At 40.5% G+C, this 18,754-nt stretch overlaps 1 protein-coding gene across 1 annotated transcript in view; it reads right to left on the bottom strand.

Annotated features, from left to right (window-relative positions):
• The window catches only part of LOC105560056 (guanylate cyclase 32E-like), a 106,683-nt gene that overhangs the window by 43,127 nt on the left and 44,802 nt on the right, over positions 1–18,754 (bottom strand). Inside the window, exons 3-4 of the mRNA XM_012008804.1 lie at positions 17,353–17,824; positions 7,419–7,616 (exon numbers count right to left, since the gene is read on the bottom strand). Coding sequence (XP_011864194.1) covers positions 7,419–7,616; positions 17,353–17,781 — 627 coding nt within the window. The 5' untranslated portion in view covers positions 17,782–17,824. The remainder of the gene's footprint in view (positions 1–7,418; positions 7,617–17,352; positions 17,825–18,754) is intronic.

Here is an 18,754-nt window from a genome sequence, read left to right on the forward strand (position 1 = left end):
ACACGACCGCGTGATTGTGTGCGTGCCGAATTTCCACCACGCGCCATCCCCCACTACCGCGGTGGCTAGGTGGCAGAAACGCAAATCTGAGATCACTGCCACTGAGGGCACTGAGGCATGTTGTAATATTTACCGCAATAAACAGTCTACTGATGTTCCTGAATGTTTCAATATTCAGTCCAGGTTCAAATCTTGGCTGAGGTAATATTTTTCGCAATAAATTTCTTGTCGAATAATATTATTCGTCTGTTATAAAGTAAAGTTTTATTTTATTATTAATTATTACTTAGCAATGTAATTTACAATTTCGGCTATATCCAAAGCATAAGTATTAATAATTATTATAAGTTACATTACATTACAACAGTTAAATAATAGTTTTTAAAAAATTACATAAAAGTGTTCAATAATTATTAAAATTCGTGTGGCTCAAATGTGATAAACACAAATTTAAAGAAATAAAGGGCTAAGAGTCGTGACAGGGTGTTAGTGTCTAAATATTTCATATTTCTAAATTTATTGTAAAAAATATTACCTCTGAATAAAATGAGGAACAGAAGTAAGGAAGGAAAAGGAGAATCAAGGTGGAAGGAGGAGAGGAAGAAATTCTTTGAGGATAGAGGGTGGAGGGTTGAGGAAGTAGAGAGAGGGAGAGATGAGGGAGACATCCCTTGTGAAAAAATACACTCAATCATACGTTGACGGTCCGAAATAACCATCAAATTGAGGGTAAACCTTCATAATCGAGTGTTTCATGAAGGTTTACACTCAATTTGATGGCTATTTCGGACCGTCAACGTATGATTGAGTGTATTTTTTCATAAAGGATACGGTTTGGAGAGCTGATCAATAAGGATAGGGAGGAACAAAGATTAGATAGATTAAAGAGAATAGAGGAATCGAGATGTAGGTATTAGGTAGTATGTTCCCTAATATACCTATCTCGCAATTCACATGCAATTTGGATACATTTTCGGACCCCCCCCCCCTCTTCGAATTCCCCTTAGTTATGTTCTGAGCAAGCGACCCAATTAAGCATTTACAGCGCGCTAGAATCTTTTGACACGTATCTACTTCATCAGACAGTCATGATACAGAAGTGTATCAGATCAAAGCGTAAGGATTATCCATTATACCCTTTATACCCTGCGTATTACGCAACTTAGTACGGACATAGTACTTGTTGGAGCAGACTTGCAGGATCTCTTAGGATAACTCCGGAATATAAAAGTTCACACGTGCTTTCGGTAATACTCGCTTTATTCAAGTGAAGATATAGAAAAAGTGGGGCGCGCGTGATCAGCGAGGAACACGATGAGGCACGCATGCGCCCAGTTACTGCGCAGACATAGGTAGCAGGGAACATAAGAGAACCCCCTGAGAGCTTGAGCGCGAAAACTTAATCTTCAACAGTACTTAATACAGGTATCAAATGTTCGATAAACCACGTCAATTTGCTCAGTGACAGGACAATTAAGCTAAGATTCCATAGACGCGTTGCGGCAACGCGTGCGACAACAAAAGATCAAATGATTTCAATTTGAACCCCCTACACATACATGTACTAATATATTCCTGCGGCACCCTCAGTGTGTTAAACTTATGCTGTGATTAACGGCGCTCTCAGGTGCATTACGGCAAGCTTCTGATTGGTCGATTCGTATTACTACACGCGTATTGCCGCAGCTCAACCCGTCTATGGAATCTTAGCTCGCTTCAGGGGTATTTAAGATAAGCTGTCAACACCGCTAATAGGTGGAAAGACGGAGTTTGGTTTAAAAGCCAAAGATCCATACAATACAGTGATGGGAGACGGGCCGGGTTTTATGGCGCACGCGTAACGAGAGCAGCCGGTAAGCAGTAACGTATACTATGGCGTGATTATCGCGAAAGGCGCGAAAGTCTCGACGAGAAGGCTAGGCTAGGTTAGAGTAAAGGTAAGTATACCTTTGTGTATGTGCGTCATTACATTTACATATCTTTACAAATATGTAGATTTTATTTCCTTAAATTCAAAAACTTTTTTATATGAGTTTTATGTAGGGGCGATCAACGGTACACCTTTTTTCTCGTATTAGGTACTTTACTGTTATTGTTTTCACCAGTTTTCACCAGATACAGTATCGCGGAACAGCCTCACAAGATGAGAGCGACAAGCTAATGAACCGATGGCGAGACCGACGAAGAATTGTCGCTAGTCGTCTAGTACTCGGGGGTTATTAAATGAGACGAGCGATTAAGAAGATTTAACGATTGTCGGAGCGCGATGCGGCAGATGTTGTACCAACCTCGGTTGATTTTAAGTGGAGCTTAATTTCTCCACACGCGCATATCACCAACGCGAGCGAGTATCGCGGTTAGATTTTATATCCACGCATCACTTATTTCTAATAATAGATTTATATTTCAGTCCCGCAAGTTCTCCTTTATTTCTTGTTTTGGTATATTCCTCTTTTCTATTATCTTATCTTGGTTTTAGTATTTCTCTTCCATTTATATTGTCCTTTTCCTTGACTTCTTGATTGCGACTTCCTTGACTGTTCGGTTAAGTGTAGCATATCATTTTGTGGAAACTCACTCATAAAGTTGTATTACGAAAAACATTAAGTCAGAGAATTCAAAATATTTTATGAGTTTCCACAAAATGATGCGCAAGCCTTACCGAAACTGTTAAATACTTTTACTATTAATTATTTCTTGTGGTGTAGACATCGATTCTTTCTAGTCCTCCGAGCATCAATCATGTCATAGTTGCACCTCAAGTTATTTGTGTTTATATTCGTATTTATTTGCGCCTTACTCATTTTACAAACTACATTTTTCCACTTTACACGAAAAAAATTAAACCAAAGAGTTTTTCTAAATTTACGTATTTTTTCTTTATTTTCTATAATATTAAATCTATTCCCCCGTAAAAAAATTGAAAATTATCTAAAATCGAACGGATCGCCGCGAAAGAGTATGCTTATTTGTTAGGTTCAAATCGTAATCGCGAATACTGTGAAATTTAAAAAAAGACGAAGAAGGAAAAAATAGAAGAAACAACGCGAAGACGCAATGGATATTTGCTTCCGGAAAGTGACATGCGGATTTCGTCACTTCCAAGAGAATCGTTCCAACTCTGTTTCCGGCAGCGTCTATAACACGACGGTTAGAGCAGATAATTACAAAATTGTAACAACCGTTTAACGGCTGCGAGAAACACGGTGCTGCTACAGATTCACGCGCGGGAATAAAGAAGATAAGGACCGACCACGCGTCAGATCGTATGCCGATGCGAAACGACGCGATGCGACGCGACGCGACGCGACGCAGTGCGGGCCCAGGTAAGCGTCCGCACGAGTGCATCACGCAGCAGACTATGCTATAAATAGATCGCGAAGGTCAGGGGAATCAGCAGTTTTCATGTAAATGCGCTGTAGATTCAATAATGTGCGGCTTCTTTCAGGAGCCATCACGGATCGTCCTGGCTACCGTGATCTACGATTCGCAAAATTCCCGAGCGATATGAATTTCTCGCACAAATCTCACGCACTTTCGCCATTTGCGTCGTTATCGAGATGTCACTCGATCTCGAGTGGAAACCGTGCATTTAAACGTCCCCGCGTGACCGCACAGTGAATGAACAAACGGACCCGACCGCGGATCGATATATCATCTCGTTCGGTGCTGCTATCAACAGATGGCTGCAGGCGTATGCAAGGCGGGCACGCACGCACGCATACAATCGCGTTACATGTCGAAAAAAAACTATTTGTGCATTAAAATAATTACTACTGCATGTATATTACGTAACAGTATGAAACTAACCGCAAATATCAAGAGACACACTCGCGCCAAGTGTACACGCACCGGCATAAATGCTGTCCCTATCCTTGTGAGGTGCACGCATACAACTAGAGTCCCTGCAGTTGTGTGCGTGCACCTCACAAGGATAGGGACAGCATTTATGCCGGTGCGTGTACTTGCCCGCGGAGCAAGTAATGAGACACAAGCTAATTCTGTTATCATTCTTTTCCAATACGTCTTTTATTCTATTGTTCGAATATACGATTGTTCACATCGCGAAAGAGGATGGAAATGATATGCGGAACGCGTCTCAAAATAAATCTAAATATCACAATTACAATTGCATTTCAATTAATTAAAACTTTGTACTTTTTTTCGTACTCGTATTCTCTATAGCTTCTTCTTCATTTTTCAATTACACTTAAGTAGATATCTTTTATGTCATGTTTAAACATTTTTTATTTCCTAAAACTTGTATCATTAATTCTGTTTTTTACTTGGTGCAATTTTATAATTTCACCAGATTTTTTAATAGATGTTTTTTTCTACAAAATTATGAAACATTAACTATTTTTCAAATATTTACTTGAGCGTTTTTTATGCAAAAATCAATTATATGTTCATATCGCAATAGAACCATTTAATATTTCATTGGACTAATATCAGAACATTCTTGTACAAAATTTATTTCTATTTATTAAAATATTTTTGTAATTACTTTATTCAGCATAAAATAGTTTTGCTTAACAGTTTATTTTTGACGGGCGCGTATACTTGCGTGTCATTTTACCTCTTTTTAAAAAGGTAGCTTTATATTGATTATACAAAACGTTCAACTACGAGGCATATTTAATAATAATTTAGATTTTTATGTCATATTTTCCCTCAACTTCCGTTACGTAAGCGCAATGACATCATCGCGGTGCAATCGATGGGATAAATTTATACTGTCGAAATAATTATCATTGTCTCAGCTGTTGGCGTACTTCACGGCAGCGTCAACCTTTCTTTCTGCCTCGAATTACTCCAAGGAAAAAGGATTTGCACGGGCCGGAAAGTCAAGAAACCTAAGCACGTTGAGCCACGGGAAATTAGCCTCGGCTCTTCAAATGCACGGCCGTGTTTGCCGCGAAGTCACGAATCCAGCTACTTAACAACATTCCGGTAATGCCGATCGTATAGTTGCACCACCTGCAGCTCGTACGCACACACGCGTGCACGCGCGTACGGCTCGTGAATTTTGCTTTGACGCCGCCGCTTCTTTGCGTTTCCTCTTTCTTTTCTTGTCGTGCGGCGATTAAAGTTATTGGCGTTCCTGACCGTAAACCTGTGTAAAGTAATCTCTCGGGGCGAAACGGATTGGTACTACATTCGAGTACGTCGTGCCTCGTCAATGCAATTTGCATTACGACATATCGTGCAAATCGAAAGTAACACTTCAACATCGAATATCGCTATCACAGTGCCGGACACGGATGTCTTCGCTACGTATCGAAGGGGTGTATTTACGATCAACGGAACACACATTTTTATGCCTGGAATAAATTTATAAATTTTCACGCGTTTGACATACTTGCCGAATAAGGAACAGTAAATCGAATTGCAATTCAGCTCAATTGACACGCCCATCCATCATCGAAAAAGAGTTCCTCGACTTGCAATAGCGCGCGCCTTTTAATTCGCGAATATTAGGAACTTATTCGTAACTGGTGTAAAACTGGACGGCCAAATGACATCTCCCGCGAATTTTATCTCATGAAAATCGTCGTGATGCCAAGGATCCCAGTGAAACCAAGTGGCAAGTCGGTCCGCGACGGAGAACCGCGCGGTTTTATATTATTAGAGGTGTGACACTTTCATGTTATTTTTTGGCGTTCTCTTGCGTTTCGTTTTTCCGGATTTTGCATTATTTTGATAAGGTTTTTGATAATGCCGTGGTCAGAGGTGGACGGGGCTTCAATAAGACGACTTAATGTTTTGATAGAACAAAAACATAACATATTAAAATAGCATGGAACAAATTACTGAAATCACATATCATTTTGCAGTCTATAAAAGCAGTAACATGTCTAAAAAAAAGTAAACAAAAACAAGTCTTAGGCATAAATCTTTTCGGTATAGCCCTAAAATTCAGCAAAAAGAACTGAATGGTAACATTTCGCAATCTCTAGCAAAATTATTGATATCAAAGTAACAAGAAAAAGGTATTAATCCTTCAAATACAATATTTACTGGCGGCTGCAGAGTTGACTTTGAACAATTTCCAACCCTCTTTTCTGATACAAGTGATACAACATTGGCGTTAGAGACGATTGCTAAGGAAAATTACGATTTTTGACGTTAGTTAGACGCCATTTTGCGTTATTTTGCGTTTTAAAAACATGTTAAAACGAGGTTGGTGACTGTCATGTCTGCAAAATGTCAAAAAATGACATTAAAAACGTTTCTGGGGCATTTTGCAATATTTTGCGTATAAAGATAACATCAAAATGTTCACACCTCTATATATATATATATAATTATGGAAAGTTTCATACGACTTTAGTCACCGAGAGGACTCGTCGATATAAATCCTTTCCGCGATTAAGTCGAAGCCACCGGCTGAGTCCATCAGATTACGACACGCGAGAAGAGACCCCGACCGCGACATAAGGACACCCGCTCCGCAGACACGCTCCGGACGCACGGGAAAGTAGTACTTGAACGTCGAGAGACCTCCAGACTAATTTATGTTAATTCGCAGTGGCGAGAAAAAGAAACGAGCACGCGAGCAATCGACAGGGAAACGGGGTAAAAAAAAAAAGAGATTGAACGTACGTTGTAGTCTGATTTTCTGTTCTACTTTCCAAATATATTAACACAATAAAGGTGTTACAAAAGTTCAGTGAGATTGGATAAAGGCACCTAATATCGCCCAGCACGAAATATATAAATATATATTGAGATTAATCTAAGCGAACACGTGTGCAAATCTCGGTGCCGTCGACAGTAATTGATCTTTTCGGTGGGATAACAGAAAGAGAAGACCGGCGGCGAGCGGGAAATGTAAATAGCCCTTCCCATGGCACGCGAGGGACAAGAGAACGCATAAGCATATGGAGCCCACCGCAATGTTTACTTTCACCTAGTTTCACTCGCCAGCTGCAGAAATCCCACCGGAAATTTGTATGTACGGATTCTTTCGATCGGAGAGGTCCGCTCGCGGCACGCATAGATTTCCGAGCGCTTTTTTCTTGCCGGTGCATCCCCGCCGTCCGAGTGCTTGTCGCGCGTGTCTCCGCTTCCGGCGAATTATTTTCTCTCTTTCGCCACTGCAACCGTCCGGATTCTTGCGCTTCCGAGTACGGAATGCCAAAAGATATTTTCCCCATTATGTTTTGGCTTTCTTAATTATCACTGACACGCGAGATTGTTACTTTGAATTTAAAAAAATAAGAAATCCAAATTTTCTTTCAGAAGAGAAATTAAATTATGAGTATAACATTCCAAGCTTCTAAATACATTTATGAAATCAAAAGAAATGTAAAAATCTGAACACATGCGCGCGCGCGCGCGCGAGAGAGAGAGAGAGAGAGAGAGTCGACAGAAGCTCCGTAAAACTAAGGATAGTTTTAAAAGTGTTTACTTACGTAAGAAAGCATTGGCAGGTTTCTGCTTTCTGAGATTATTGCTTCAACGTAGCACGACCCCTCTGGACCGAAGAATGCCACAACCCCGTCGCAGATCATATCGATCATTGCTCGGGTAGCCTCTACAGTCTCTCCCCTCGTGTCGCTCCATCGCGGCACCAGGTTCACTCTTGGCAAAAGGTTTGGATCGCTGTTGATCTAAAACACATGAATAACCGTCCACACACACAATCAGACAATCCATTTTACAAAAGAATAAATGCGCCACAAAAGACGGGGGGAATTTCTGATCTTGATAAAAGATATTTGATATTAGATAATTCGCATTAAACGCCCGATCATGAAAATACGAAAGAAAGTAAAGATAAATCTCAGGTAATTTTAGGAATTGTCCGGGAATATTTGTGTAGAGTTTGCGTTTACTACGCGTGTGGGCGTGCATCATAAGTACACGGAGAGTCCGATATGGTTACCACATGTCTAATTACGGTTGGCATAACCCCAATATATACCAATATTTCGGACAGCTATATCTGTGGTTGTCATACCCATAAGTAGTGGAGACAACCACATGCGCCTTGTGCAGCAAACTGATTGTTAGTAAATGTTGCAACACAAAACAATGTAGATGCCCCTACTATTTATACAGCAACATTTTGATTTTAGTTATTTTTGCCTTAGCCGGTCTTTCCGTGTAGCGAGAATAAGTGCCTATCATACAAAATAATTCAAATCTGTTGGCACAATTTCGAACTATAATTACTTCGACAAATAAAAACAGTATGTACTTTCGAGTAAATTCGTGTGTGTGTGTGTAATTCACGAGTATTTTATAAAATAATATATTTGCATAAATTATTACATTTAAACAAATTAAAGTGTCTTATTAACCTTTTATGGAGAAAAAGGAATGTAATAATTTAACACTAAACAGAAAAAGAGATTGTTATAAATTTGCTATTCCAAATGGAAGAAGAGAAGTATTACGATTTTATTAGCTCTCGATCGAGGGGGAAACCGCTGAGGGCATTGTGGTGTACAGATTTGCGGCATTACCGGGCATTACTAGAGCATTTTTGGGGCATTACGTCTTGCTGAGGCATTATAAAGATAAAATAAGATACAATAAGATAAAATAAGATAAAACAAGATAAGTAAGATAAAAGAAGATAATAAGATAAAGTAATGCCCACTGGGCATTAGTAGGCATTGGTGTACAAGATTTTGGTCAGCGGTTTCCCCCTCGCTCTCGATGAAACAGGGATCGTTCTGAGTTTGGATCGTATGTTTGCATTTCACATTTCACCCTTCAACCCTTCAATCCTTCAACCCTACAACTCTTTGTTTACATTCCGGTCCCCCAGGACGTACCTGGACAATAAAAAGCGTTCCATTCCAAATTTCCCCCAGCGTTTCTGTTTTCAAGGCGGACGTTCAAAATATTTTATCTACACCGAAGAGAACAAAAATAATCCGGGATAAAATCACGAAACGGACTCGATGGGAAGAGCCCATAAGCCCATGGCGATGATACAGTGAAGAGGAGGGAAGTTGCTTTAGTACTCTCAAAAATGTTTCATCGAGTTCCGTCCAACATCTGCTCATTTCGACGATTATTCCCATCGAGGGTGATTCCCTAGCGGGGAACGCAAGTAAAGAGTCCGATATTGATGCGGAGTTTGTTTTAAATAATGTATTTTGGGACGTTATTCCGGGAAGGTTCTTAGTGTTAGTTGTAGCATGTACCACTACGCTAGCACTACAGGTAACTACACTGAGAAAAATGTTTGATTAAATATAATCGGATGATCCAATTACATTATAACAAGCGGATATGTCCGATTAAATTGTATATCCGAGGAAAAATGTGATCATTTTTCAATCAAACGTCGGATAAATTTCATTAAATCTATCCATAATTTAATCGAAAAAATTAACCATCGGGCAGACCATTTAATTGGTTTACTTGATGAAAATTTTCTCAGTGTATGCTTCAAGTTGGAGGTAATCGGCACAATTTTCTTTCCATTTTATTTATTTTATATTTTGAAGCAATGAGCGTTTATTATGCCATAATAATCATGTACTTTGCAATTATTCGATAAAAAGTTTTGTTGCAGCGAATTCTTTACGAGTCTACGACGAAATTTATCGATCAGCGCGACAACAGTTGCGTAAGAACCGCCCGTGGTGTACGTACACGCGTCAGCCGTAACGGCAGATGCCTTTGATAATGTTTTGTTAGCTTTTACAAAAAGACTAAAATTCTTAGACAGATTGTAAAACATTTCATTTTCAGGATTTGAGAATGTGGCCACACACTTTATAAAATGCCTAGACCATCGGGTAAAACTGCTGATTAACCAAAATCATGTACCTACATACATACACCAATGCCTACTAATATCTACTGGGCATTACTGCCAAATTTGTTATATTATGCCCACTGATGTCCTAGTAATTCCCAAGTAATGCCTGAGCAATATTTTTATTTCTTTCAATAATAGTAAAATAAGAAATATACAGGGTGTTATGTAATACCCGCATCAACGCTTATTGTGGGATAGAGTGGACTAGACTAAGTCGAAAAGTCCTCTACCATTTTGCAATTTTCGCAAAAGTCAGCGAGTTATTAATTATTAAAAATCGCTGTCTTAGGCCGGCCCACTGCCCAATTCAAACGTGCGGCGAGATCGATCGATCGATCGTTACTAGGCGCGCAGAGAGTTGTAACGATCGATCGATCTCGCCGCACGTTTGAATTTACTCTTTAGTCGAGACGTTTTATAAAACGACGGAATTTGTAATCTGGCTATGACAGATGCAACACTAATAACGTTCCTTATTTGCCGGTGCTCATTCGTACGACGCATTCGGTATATCCGGCTCGCGTCCATATAATGCGCTCGCGTTGTCGTTATGCGAATCTCGATTCCAGCGAACAATAGTTTTCCGAGTAGAAACACTTCACCGGCGGGCCAATTTACATGGCCGGCAATGCGAGTTGAAATTATAATCGGCGGCATGGCCATTGAAAAGTTCGTACCTACATGCAATAAATCCTATCGCGGGCCGCCGTAGCTATTGCATTGTGCGGCACAAGCGTTTAGACCAATATATTTGTGTATCGGGCTATTCCCCATGTAGCCGACGGAATAAATATTGGTATTTAAAGTGTGCCGCACGTGTGTGGACGCGGTTAGGTCGCGATACACATGACGGCGTATGAAAGTTGCCGATTAATATTAACGGAACTCAGTCGGCGGTGTTCAAATTGCGCGATTTCGCGAAGAAAGTATTCGGTTCATTCACGATGGAGACGCGGAGATATCTCTCTTTGATTGCACGAATACCTACTCGAAACTCGGACAGTTTTACGATACAATCTGAACGCGCTGTAAATATACAGGCATTAAAACGAGGTGTCGATTGTTACATATTATCGTAAAGAGTGATCTATGCGGGTAATATTTCCGAAACGCGAAACAATCTTCAAGAATATTTCAAAAACATTTTTTTATTTGTCAGAATCTTTAAAAGTACGAAACAATTTACTGCAGGGAATTAACTAGAAAGTCACTAATTTGACAATTGGATTTATTGCAAATTACTTATCTACCATTCGTCTACTGGCCAAACATTCCACGATGTAAACGATGGCACGTTAATGGCTTACACGATGGAATTCGTGCCTAATAATTATATTAATGCCCTGGATCGAGATTAGACATTCGCATGAGACGCATTATAAAATCACACGCTATTATGCATTCATGGTATTTCCTGTACAATTTATTACCGCTATATCCAAAGCGGGAAGATTGCCAGTAGGAGGGTTCGCGATATCTCGTAATTATCTTGTACGATAAATTTACACGTTCTAAGGCACACGCGTGCTTTGCGGAAATTTCTTAATAGAGAGAAAGAGGATGAATGATAACACTAACCGCCTAGGCGAAAGAATGATGACTTCATCACAGTTATTCGCACGAAAATTAAATGTTTGCGGAAGAAATCACCGACGTAATCAATCGGACCATCGAATAAGGTGACATAAATTACTGAAACATGTAAATGACAGAAAGGAACAAAGAGAATAAAATAGTAAAATACGTAAATACATGGATAAAATTAAATTTAGACGCTATATCAGTCGGCACAGTTTATCCTATTGATCCACAGATTTTTGCAACATAACGTGATAAAAATTTGTTACTGACGATAATAATGTAAATTTAACATTTAGTTTATTTATTGGTGCATTTTTTAATTAAATGTACCCACACGATATTTAATAAACGAGAGCGCATGTGAATTTATGAAGTTTAAATTTTCAACGCGCCACTTGCAATAAAAACGTATTGCCTCTCTCGTCGAATATTTCGCGTCCTTAATTCGTAGCTGGCAATAATTAAATTGTTTGTTTGGCGTCTAATAAAGAAATGTAGCGTGGGTTGCGTGTATATCATAATTGCGTTTATTCGTAAGTGCTATTCATCAAAGGTTTTGTTTCATATTTTCCAACTTCACAATGCCCGCGCATTTATGTCTCGCGAAAGAGACTACATGCAGCAGAAACATTTCAAGGGGTGTGCATTATACAATACCCAAGTCCGCAAAATAAATCCGTTTTACAAAGACGTAAAAACAAAAGCAATAACGCAGCGTTCTGTAAAGCCCGTATCACACTTCAGGCTGCTAATTCTGACTCGAACTCCTGACCCTAAGTCGATCAAAATAGAATTGGAGTTGATGCCTTGCTATGATTGATTGTATGATAATCAAGAGGCCGATTCAGTAATCGAGTCAGAGTTGGAAGTATGGTTATGTCATTTTGATCCCCTAATTGCATTGATAAATAAAATTTTACTCTTTCTGATACTGTCCTGACATCTAAGGCTACGGTCTATTTCACGCTTGATGCGCCTAATGCATCATTTATCCTTATTTAATATCTGGTAAATGGCAAGGATAAATGATGCATTAAGAGCATCATGCGTGAAACGGAATGCACCTTATCACTTTTTGTAGATTTTTTTCGTGTTCATTTATAATAAAATCTGTCCGCAGAATTGCCCTAGCCCGTCAGGATTTTGAGGAAAACTCTGTTAAATATGCTAAAAGTACTTTGATAGTTTTTCATCAATTAGATCTTCCTGTTTCGATGTAGAGCTCGAGACTTGTACTTCATATACAATTGTAAAATGCAAAAAGTTCCACGTCAAAAAAGTTTTTATGAAAAATGGATTATGCCCAGATAAATGTATTGAAAGGGACAATTTTGTTATGTTTGCATCAATAAAAACTTCTAACTGCGAAATCTTTTTGGCATGGAACTTTTTGTATTTTACAAACGCCAAAATTCTTGTCACACAGCGTTACGGACTGACTAATCTACTAATTCGGCCTATTTCAAGGAGATATCTCGTGCATCGTTACGCGCAGCCGGGCTAAAGGTTCTACTCTCCCGTGTCCCGCGTGGTGAAAGTTGGGCGTTCCTCTTTAATTCGCGGGTCGATAAATCAATTTCTTTTATCAAGGAAGCCGGGTCAACAGTAGCAACATTGCGCACCGGCGCGCCTTATTATATTTATTAATAGAAAAAGCGCGCGTAATTCACATGCCACATGCGTGCGCATGTACATTGGACCGCGCGCGAATAGTTAATTATGAATGCGATTTGCACGCTTAAAGAACCGAGCGCGCCGCGCCCATTACGACGCAGCGCAGGCTTCCCTCCTCTCGTCGATTATCCGAGATCGCCAATTAACGCACGTTCTATTTACTAATATACCGAATCGAGAGTGGAGCTAGTTTACTAGTCGTAGGAGTGCGTGCATACGGCAAGCGCGAATTCCACGATTTTTATTTACCCTTGCTTTTTTTTTAACGCATGTGCCCGCGGGCGAAGCCTCGGCGCAAGGCGGTTCTGTTGCACCTGCATCTGCATTGCATTTGCGATCGCGGTGAGCGAACCGAGCATTAAGCAAGATTCACACACGCTTGATCTGCGTCTCGTGTCTTGCTCAGAATACATTCAGAAGGATGGTCTGACATAACGGTATGAAAATTTTTTATTTCTCAAAAAGAGGATGTCCGAGGTCCTGTCGTTGTCTTGAGTAAAAGTGGATCGGTCATTAAGGGGTCATTCCACTTCAACGGCCCACAAACTATGCTTGTCTTTAACAATTTTTTTCACATTAAATACATCATACAATCACTGAAAAAAATTTCTGGTTGAATATGGACGAATCAGATAATTCCTTTAGGATTTACCAGAATTCCTTTAGGATTTACCAGAATTTCTGTAGGATTACAGGAATTCTGGTAAATCCTAAAGGAATTATCTGATTCGTCCATATTCAACCAGAAATTTTTTTCAGTGATGAGATATATATTTTTGGGATTTATTAGGGCACTCTTAAATAACATAAAAAAAATGTTTGTCATAATTTAAACAATTTTTTAATTAAGCATTTTCTACACCGTTCGAACGGCGTGTAAAAACCGACGCAAGTCCGCTGCGTCGATGACTTTTATATCACTCAGGCTTACCTGAAACAAAACATCAAAGAGATTCTTAATCTTTATGAGTGTCGCTATGTCCCGAACCTCAATTAAGAATTTTTATTTAAAAATAACAAAACGGTGTCAGTTTGAGAAAAGTTTTGAAAAGTACTTTTTAACTAAAACATTTTTTAATAAAAATTCTTAATTGAAGTTCGGGACATAGCGACACTCATATAGATTGAGAATCTTTTTGACTTTTTGTTACAGGTAAGTAAGCCTGGATGATAAAAGTCATCAACTTGCGTCTTTTTTGACACGCCATTCGAACGGTGTAGAAAACGCTTAATTAAAAAATTGTTTAAATTATGACAAAAACTTTTTGTGTTATTTAAGAGTGCCCAAATAAATCGCAAAAAGATTTATTTCATTGTATGGTGTGTTTACTGTGAAAAAAATTGTTAAAGATAAGCATAGCTCTTGGACCGTTGAAGTGGAATGACCCCTTAACACATTAAAATCGCCTCGATAAAGAAACCGTGTGGGCATGTCGTTCATTTGCTACAACAATGACATAACTCAGAAAACGGAAGTTTTCCAGAAAATCAGCTCGAATGTTCAGAAGCATTGAACTTTTTGTAATATTTATTTCAATCTTTTCATCCCCCAAGTGATATTCGCCCCCGCACATAAGTACCACAAACACTAGACAATTTATATTCAGGGATGAAAGGGTTATATGCGAATTTGGTGAAATAACTGAGTATCGAGGAAAACTGTCCAGCTACATACCTATAAGCTCTTCCTTCGGTGTATTGAATTCTCACTACTCTTTTGCAAACAACGAAAAATGGGAATTTTTTAGTTATGGCGTTGTTATAGAAACTGATGTATTGTATATTTTCTAATAAAAAATATCTTCAATCTAAGACGATAATTTCTAAATGCGTGTTTTCAAAATTATTGTAATAGTAGATAATATAAATTAAAACGGGAAAGTTGTAGTCAACCCAACTGGCACATTCCTTTATTCCTTTAATACAACGTTTCGACCCTATTTTTTGAGTCCTTCTCAAGTAATACTAAGTGAGTCATCGTCGTCACAAAGGACAGTCGAATTATGAAAATACGTGTGCATATGAGCACACTGGCTGCTGGACTCAAACTGTTTTTAATTAAACAAATTAAACAAATTGAACAAATAAAGGAATATGCAAGTTTCCCGTTTGAATTTGTAATCATCGCTGGTGACTATAAGCAAACTCTCTCTTCGTTGATAATATAAATATCTTAAAAAAGTTATCAAGTATAAGTTAGTTCAAGATAAATTCAAATTACGCAAAGATTCATCTACCATAACACGCTACTAATTTCTGTGAGACTTTAATTTTCCAACTGTTTAAATATTGAGCAATGATATTCAGCAGTCAATTTATCGTAACGCATTACCGTTTGGGAGAAGAAAAAAACCAAGTTTTAAATAGCATCAATTTCATGGCGCAGTAATTTGTATCGGCAACTACTGATAAGCGATAACGTGGTGCGGCTAAAATAAGCTCTATAACGCGTGGAAATATGCGACGTGGTTATTTGTTAATCGAGATGCCACGCCGGGGGATGTCGTATCGCCCATCGTATAATGTACATAGACAGTGCGCGACCACGAACGCTTGTGAATCAAGCTTTATTCTAGCTGCGAACAGAGGCCGACATTGCGCGATCGCGATGCTTACTCTTGCGTGGCATATCGGAGGATATAAATAAACGGCCGCAAAGCTCGTTTCCTGCACCTTTCGACTCGCTGAATGCGAGTATGCATCGTCGCGAAGAGATCGAGTCGTTGCAACTGCACGCGGTGCATCGAACTGTCGAAAGAGAAATTTCGTCGCGGTTCACACAGTAACGGATATCGGTCCAATTAGTTCTTCTTTCTCGTCTTGTTCTCTTCGTTAGGAAACGAGTGTAAATATAAATCGCGTACATTTAGACGAATCATCTTAAACGCGTTCTGCATGAGCAATTGTGCAAATTGTAACATCAGCTGTAACTGCTGTAAGGCTGCGTTTAGGAAACTTAGTAATCCAATTAATACTAAAACTCAATGTTTATACATGTATGGTATAAAATAGAATTTGTTTACATAAGTAACATGTTAAATTAACATTATCTCTCGTTATAAAAGTTTAATAAAAAATGGCGTAAATTTTACATGGTTTTTAAATCAAAAGATTGAACAATTACATCTGTAAAATGTAAGAAACGTATAAAAAATAATTTTATCGTAAAAAAAATATTAATTTTACATAAAATTTATTTCAAGTTACTTTAAAGTTTACTCTCACTTTGTTTAAAACATTAACATAGTTCAGTGCGATTATTTAACATGTACCATATATACCAACCAACGGCAACAACGATGAATAACAATACATTGCTTTTTCCGTGATCCTGCCGTAAGGCCAGATCGTTCGCTGCCCTTCCTCTCCATGCCGCTCCCGCTCAAAAGCCTCGATAATTCATTCGACGGATCTCCTTCCCTTCCATCGGCCCCTCGCGTATCCATGGGAGACCGTGAGATCGTTTTCGCCCGGGCGTGCTGCACGCCGGATAAAGAGGAAGTAAAAAGAGAAAGGTACGTGGGGCTCCCGCTCGCCGTCGCAGCCGCCGCCGCCGCCGCCGCCGCCGCCGCCACCGCCACCGCCGCCGCCATCGCCGTCGCGAGGGCAAAAGTAACCCGGCGATTCCTCTTCGATGACCGAACGAACGCCGTACGGACCGGACAGGGTCGGGGGAGAGACGCGCCGCACCGATGCATCCGCGAGGGTTTAAAAATACAAGACCGGCGTTATTCGCCGGTCCGCCCACGCGGCAGAAATGACGCTCTCTCGCGAACCGTGAGAAGAATTCGCTCGCGGGGTTCGGGAACACGTACCCGCCGCGCTGCCTCTTCCCTCGTCCCGTTCTCCTCTTCCTTTCCCCAGTCTCCTTTCTCGTCCAGCATCCCTTCCTTATCTTCGCCGTTTTTTTTTCTCTTTCTCAAACCTGCCTGCACTCTTGCAACCTGCGACCACATGTGAAGGATCGAAGTTTCGGGAGTGGGGAAGGAGATACAAGGAGGAGAAGAAGAGAAATGGAGAACCCGTGTGAATCGTCGAAATGAGCCTATCGATCCTATCACGACGCACGATATCCGGGTGTACACCCGTGTACGTGAAAATAAAACGGCGCAGCGTTACGTTCGAAGATTAATTGCTCGATACACTTTCAACATTTGATTTTGTTCGTTATCGGCTCTTTGTCTCCTATTTTTTTCCATAAGTTTTCAAAAAATATTCTTTTCCCACCCCACACATCAAATCGCGCAGCCCCGACAATTGAAGTATAAGGAGAGAGAAAGAGGGAGGGCACGGAAATCTGTAAATCTTACCTCGTTGAGGGCCATAGTCAGAGCGCCGGAAATGGTGAGTCCCTGGCGGTCCTTCAGGCCGCCCTTAACGGCCGTGAGGTAGCCGATGGTCAAGTTCTGCAGCGGCAGCGACCTAGCCGTGTCGTTGCTCGTCGCCCACAGAGTCTTATGAGAGGCTTGCTGACATTCGGTTGTTGGAGCCGCCAGAGCCGCCGGTGTTTCCGGCGGCTCAGCCTGAGCTAGAACCAGACGGTTGCTGGCCAGTAGCAGCAGCACCAGGAGGGCGTGTGAACCATGGTCGTGCGGACGCGATCGACGACGCTCCTGCTGCTGCTGCTGCTGCTGCTGCTGTTGCTGTAGGTTGTGCTCTCGACGGAGCTGCTGCTGGTGAGGATGCTGGCGACGGGGAGGCCTGCGATGGCTCGGCTGGACTGGCGGGCCGGGGTGCATGACCGCCGCCGCCACCGGTCAGCAGCACCTCCTTTCCGCTCACCTGAAAAATCCAAGGAATACGTTTTCTTCATGTGAAAGTACGAAATGGAAAGAGACACGGCGGTTGCTTGGAAGCGATTATGGAGAACATAAGTCTACAATTAATTCGATGAAAAACATGGACTAGTAACGGAGACGTAGCGGTTGCTGTTCACTATTCGTCCACTTAAATCGTGTTTCTCTTTCGAAACCATTTATGGCTTGACAGAGAATCTTTCACGCGCGGACATATCTTAACGCCGACAAAATACCCTAAAAGTTTACGTTACAACAGATCGATTGATATAAAATCTATATTGATATGTATTTTGAATATGAAGTTTAAGTTTTTCTAGGGACAGAATTATTGCACTACGCTCTTTTTTCTTATGAGTTGAATAGTTTTTAAATAGTTTTTTTTGTTCTTACCGACACGCGAGTGTACCGCGCGTGTGAGGGAGGTGCGCGCGCGAGTGCGGAGCCACGCGGACGCCTTCTCTCTTCGGGGTAACATTTTCGAATCGTACAGAACGGCTCGCGACATATCCATCCAGTCCGAGAGCCAAGCTCCGAATTCATCTTTCTAATATCCGTCGCCAGGAAGACGAGCACTTATCCCATGCACCGGGTGGCTCAGCACGAGCGCAACAATATGTACGTATAACGAATGTTACAATTCATGCAAGCACGAAACCGGTCGTGCTTGGTACCGCGGCTGTGACAATAAAACACGTCTTCCCGCTTGACTGCATTTGTCGCAAGGACACATTTGCCCGCGTGAATCGTCGTACATGCCATCTGTGTGCTTAGCTAATAATAGCCGACCTTTTATAACAATATATCGCCGCGCGATGCGATATACTGTTACGTACTCAATTGATTTGCGCGTATATATATTTTTTTAAGGCACGTTATAGGGTAAAGGCAGGCATTATGGCCAGGCGGGTAATAT

Source organism: Vollenhovia emeryi, unplaced genomic scaffold (assembly GCF_000949405.1).
Source record: "Vollenhovia emeryi isolate VEMERY1.0 unplaced genomic scaffold, V.emery_V1.0 DF939243.1, whole genome shotgun sequence".
Lineage (NCBI taxonomy): Eukaryota > Metazoa > Arthropoda > Insecta > Hymenoptera > Formicidae > Vollenhovia > Vollenhovia emeryi.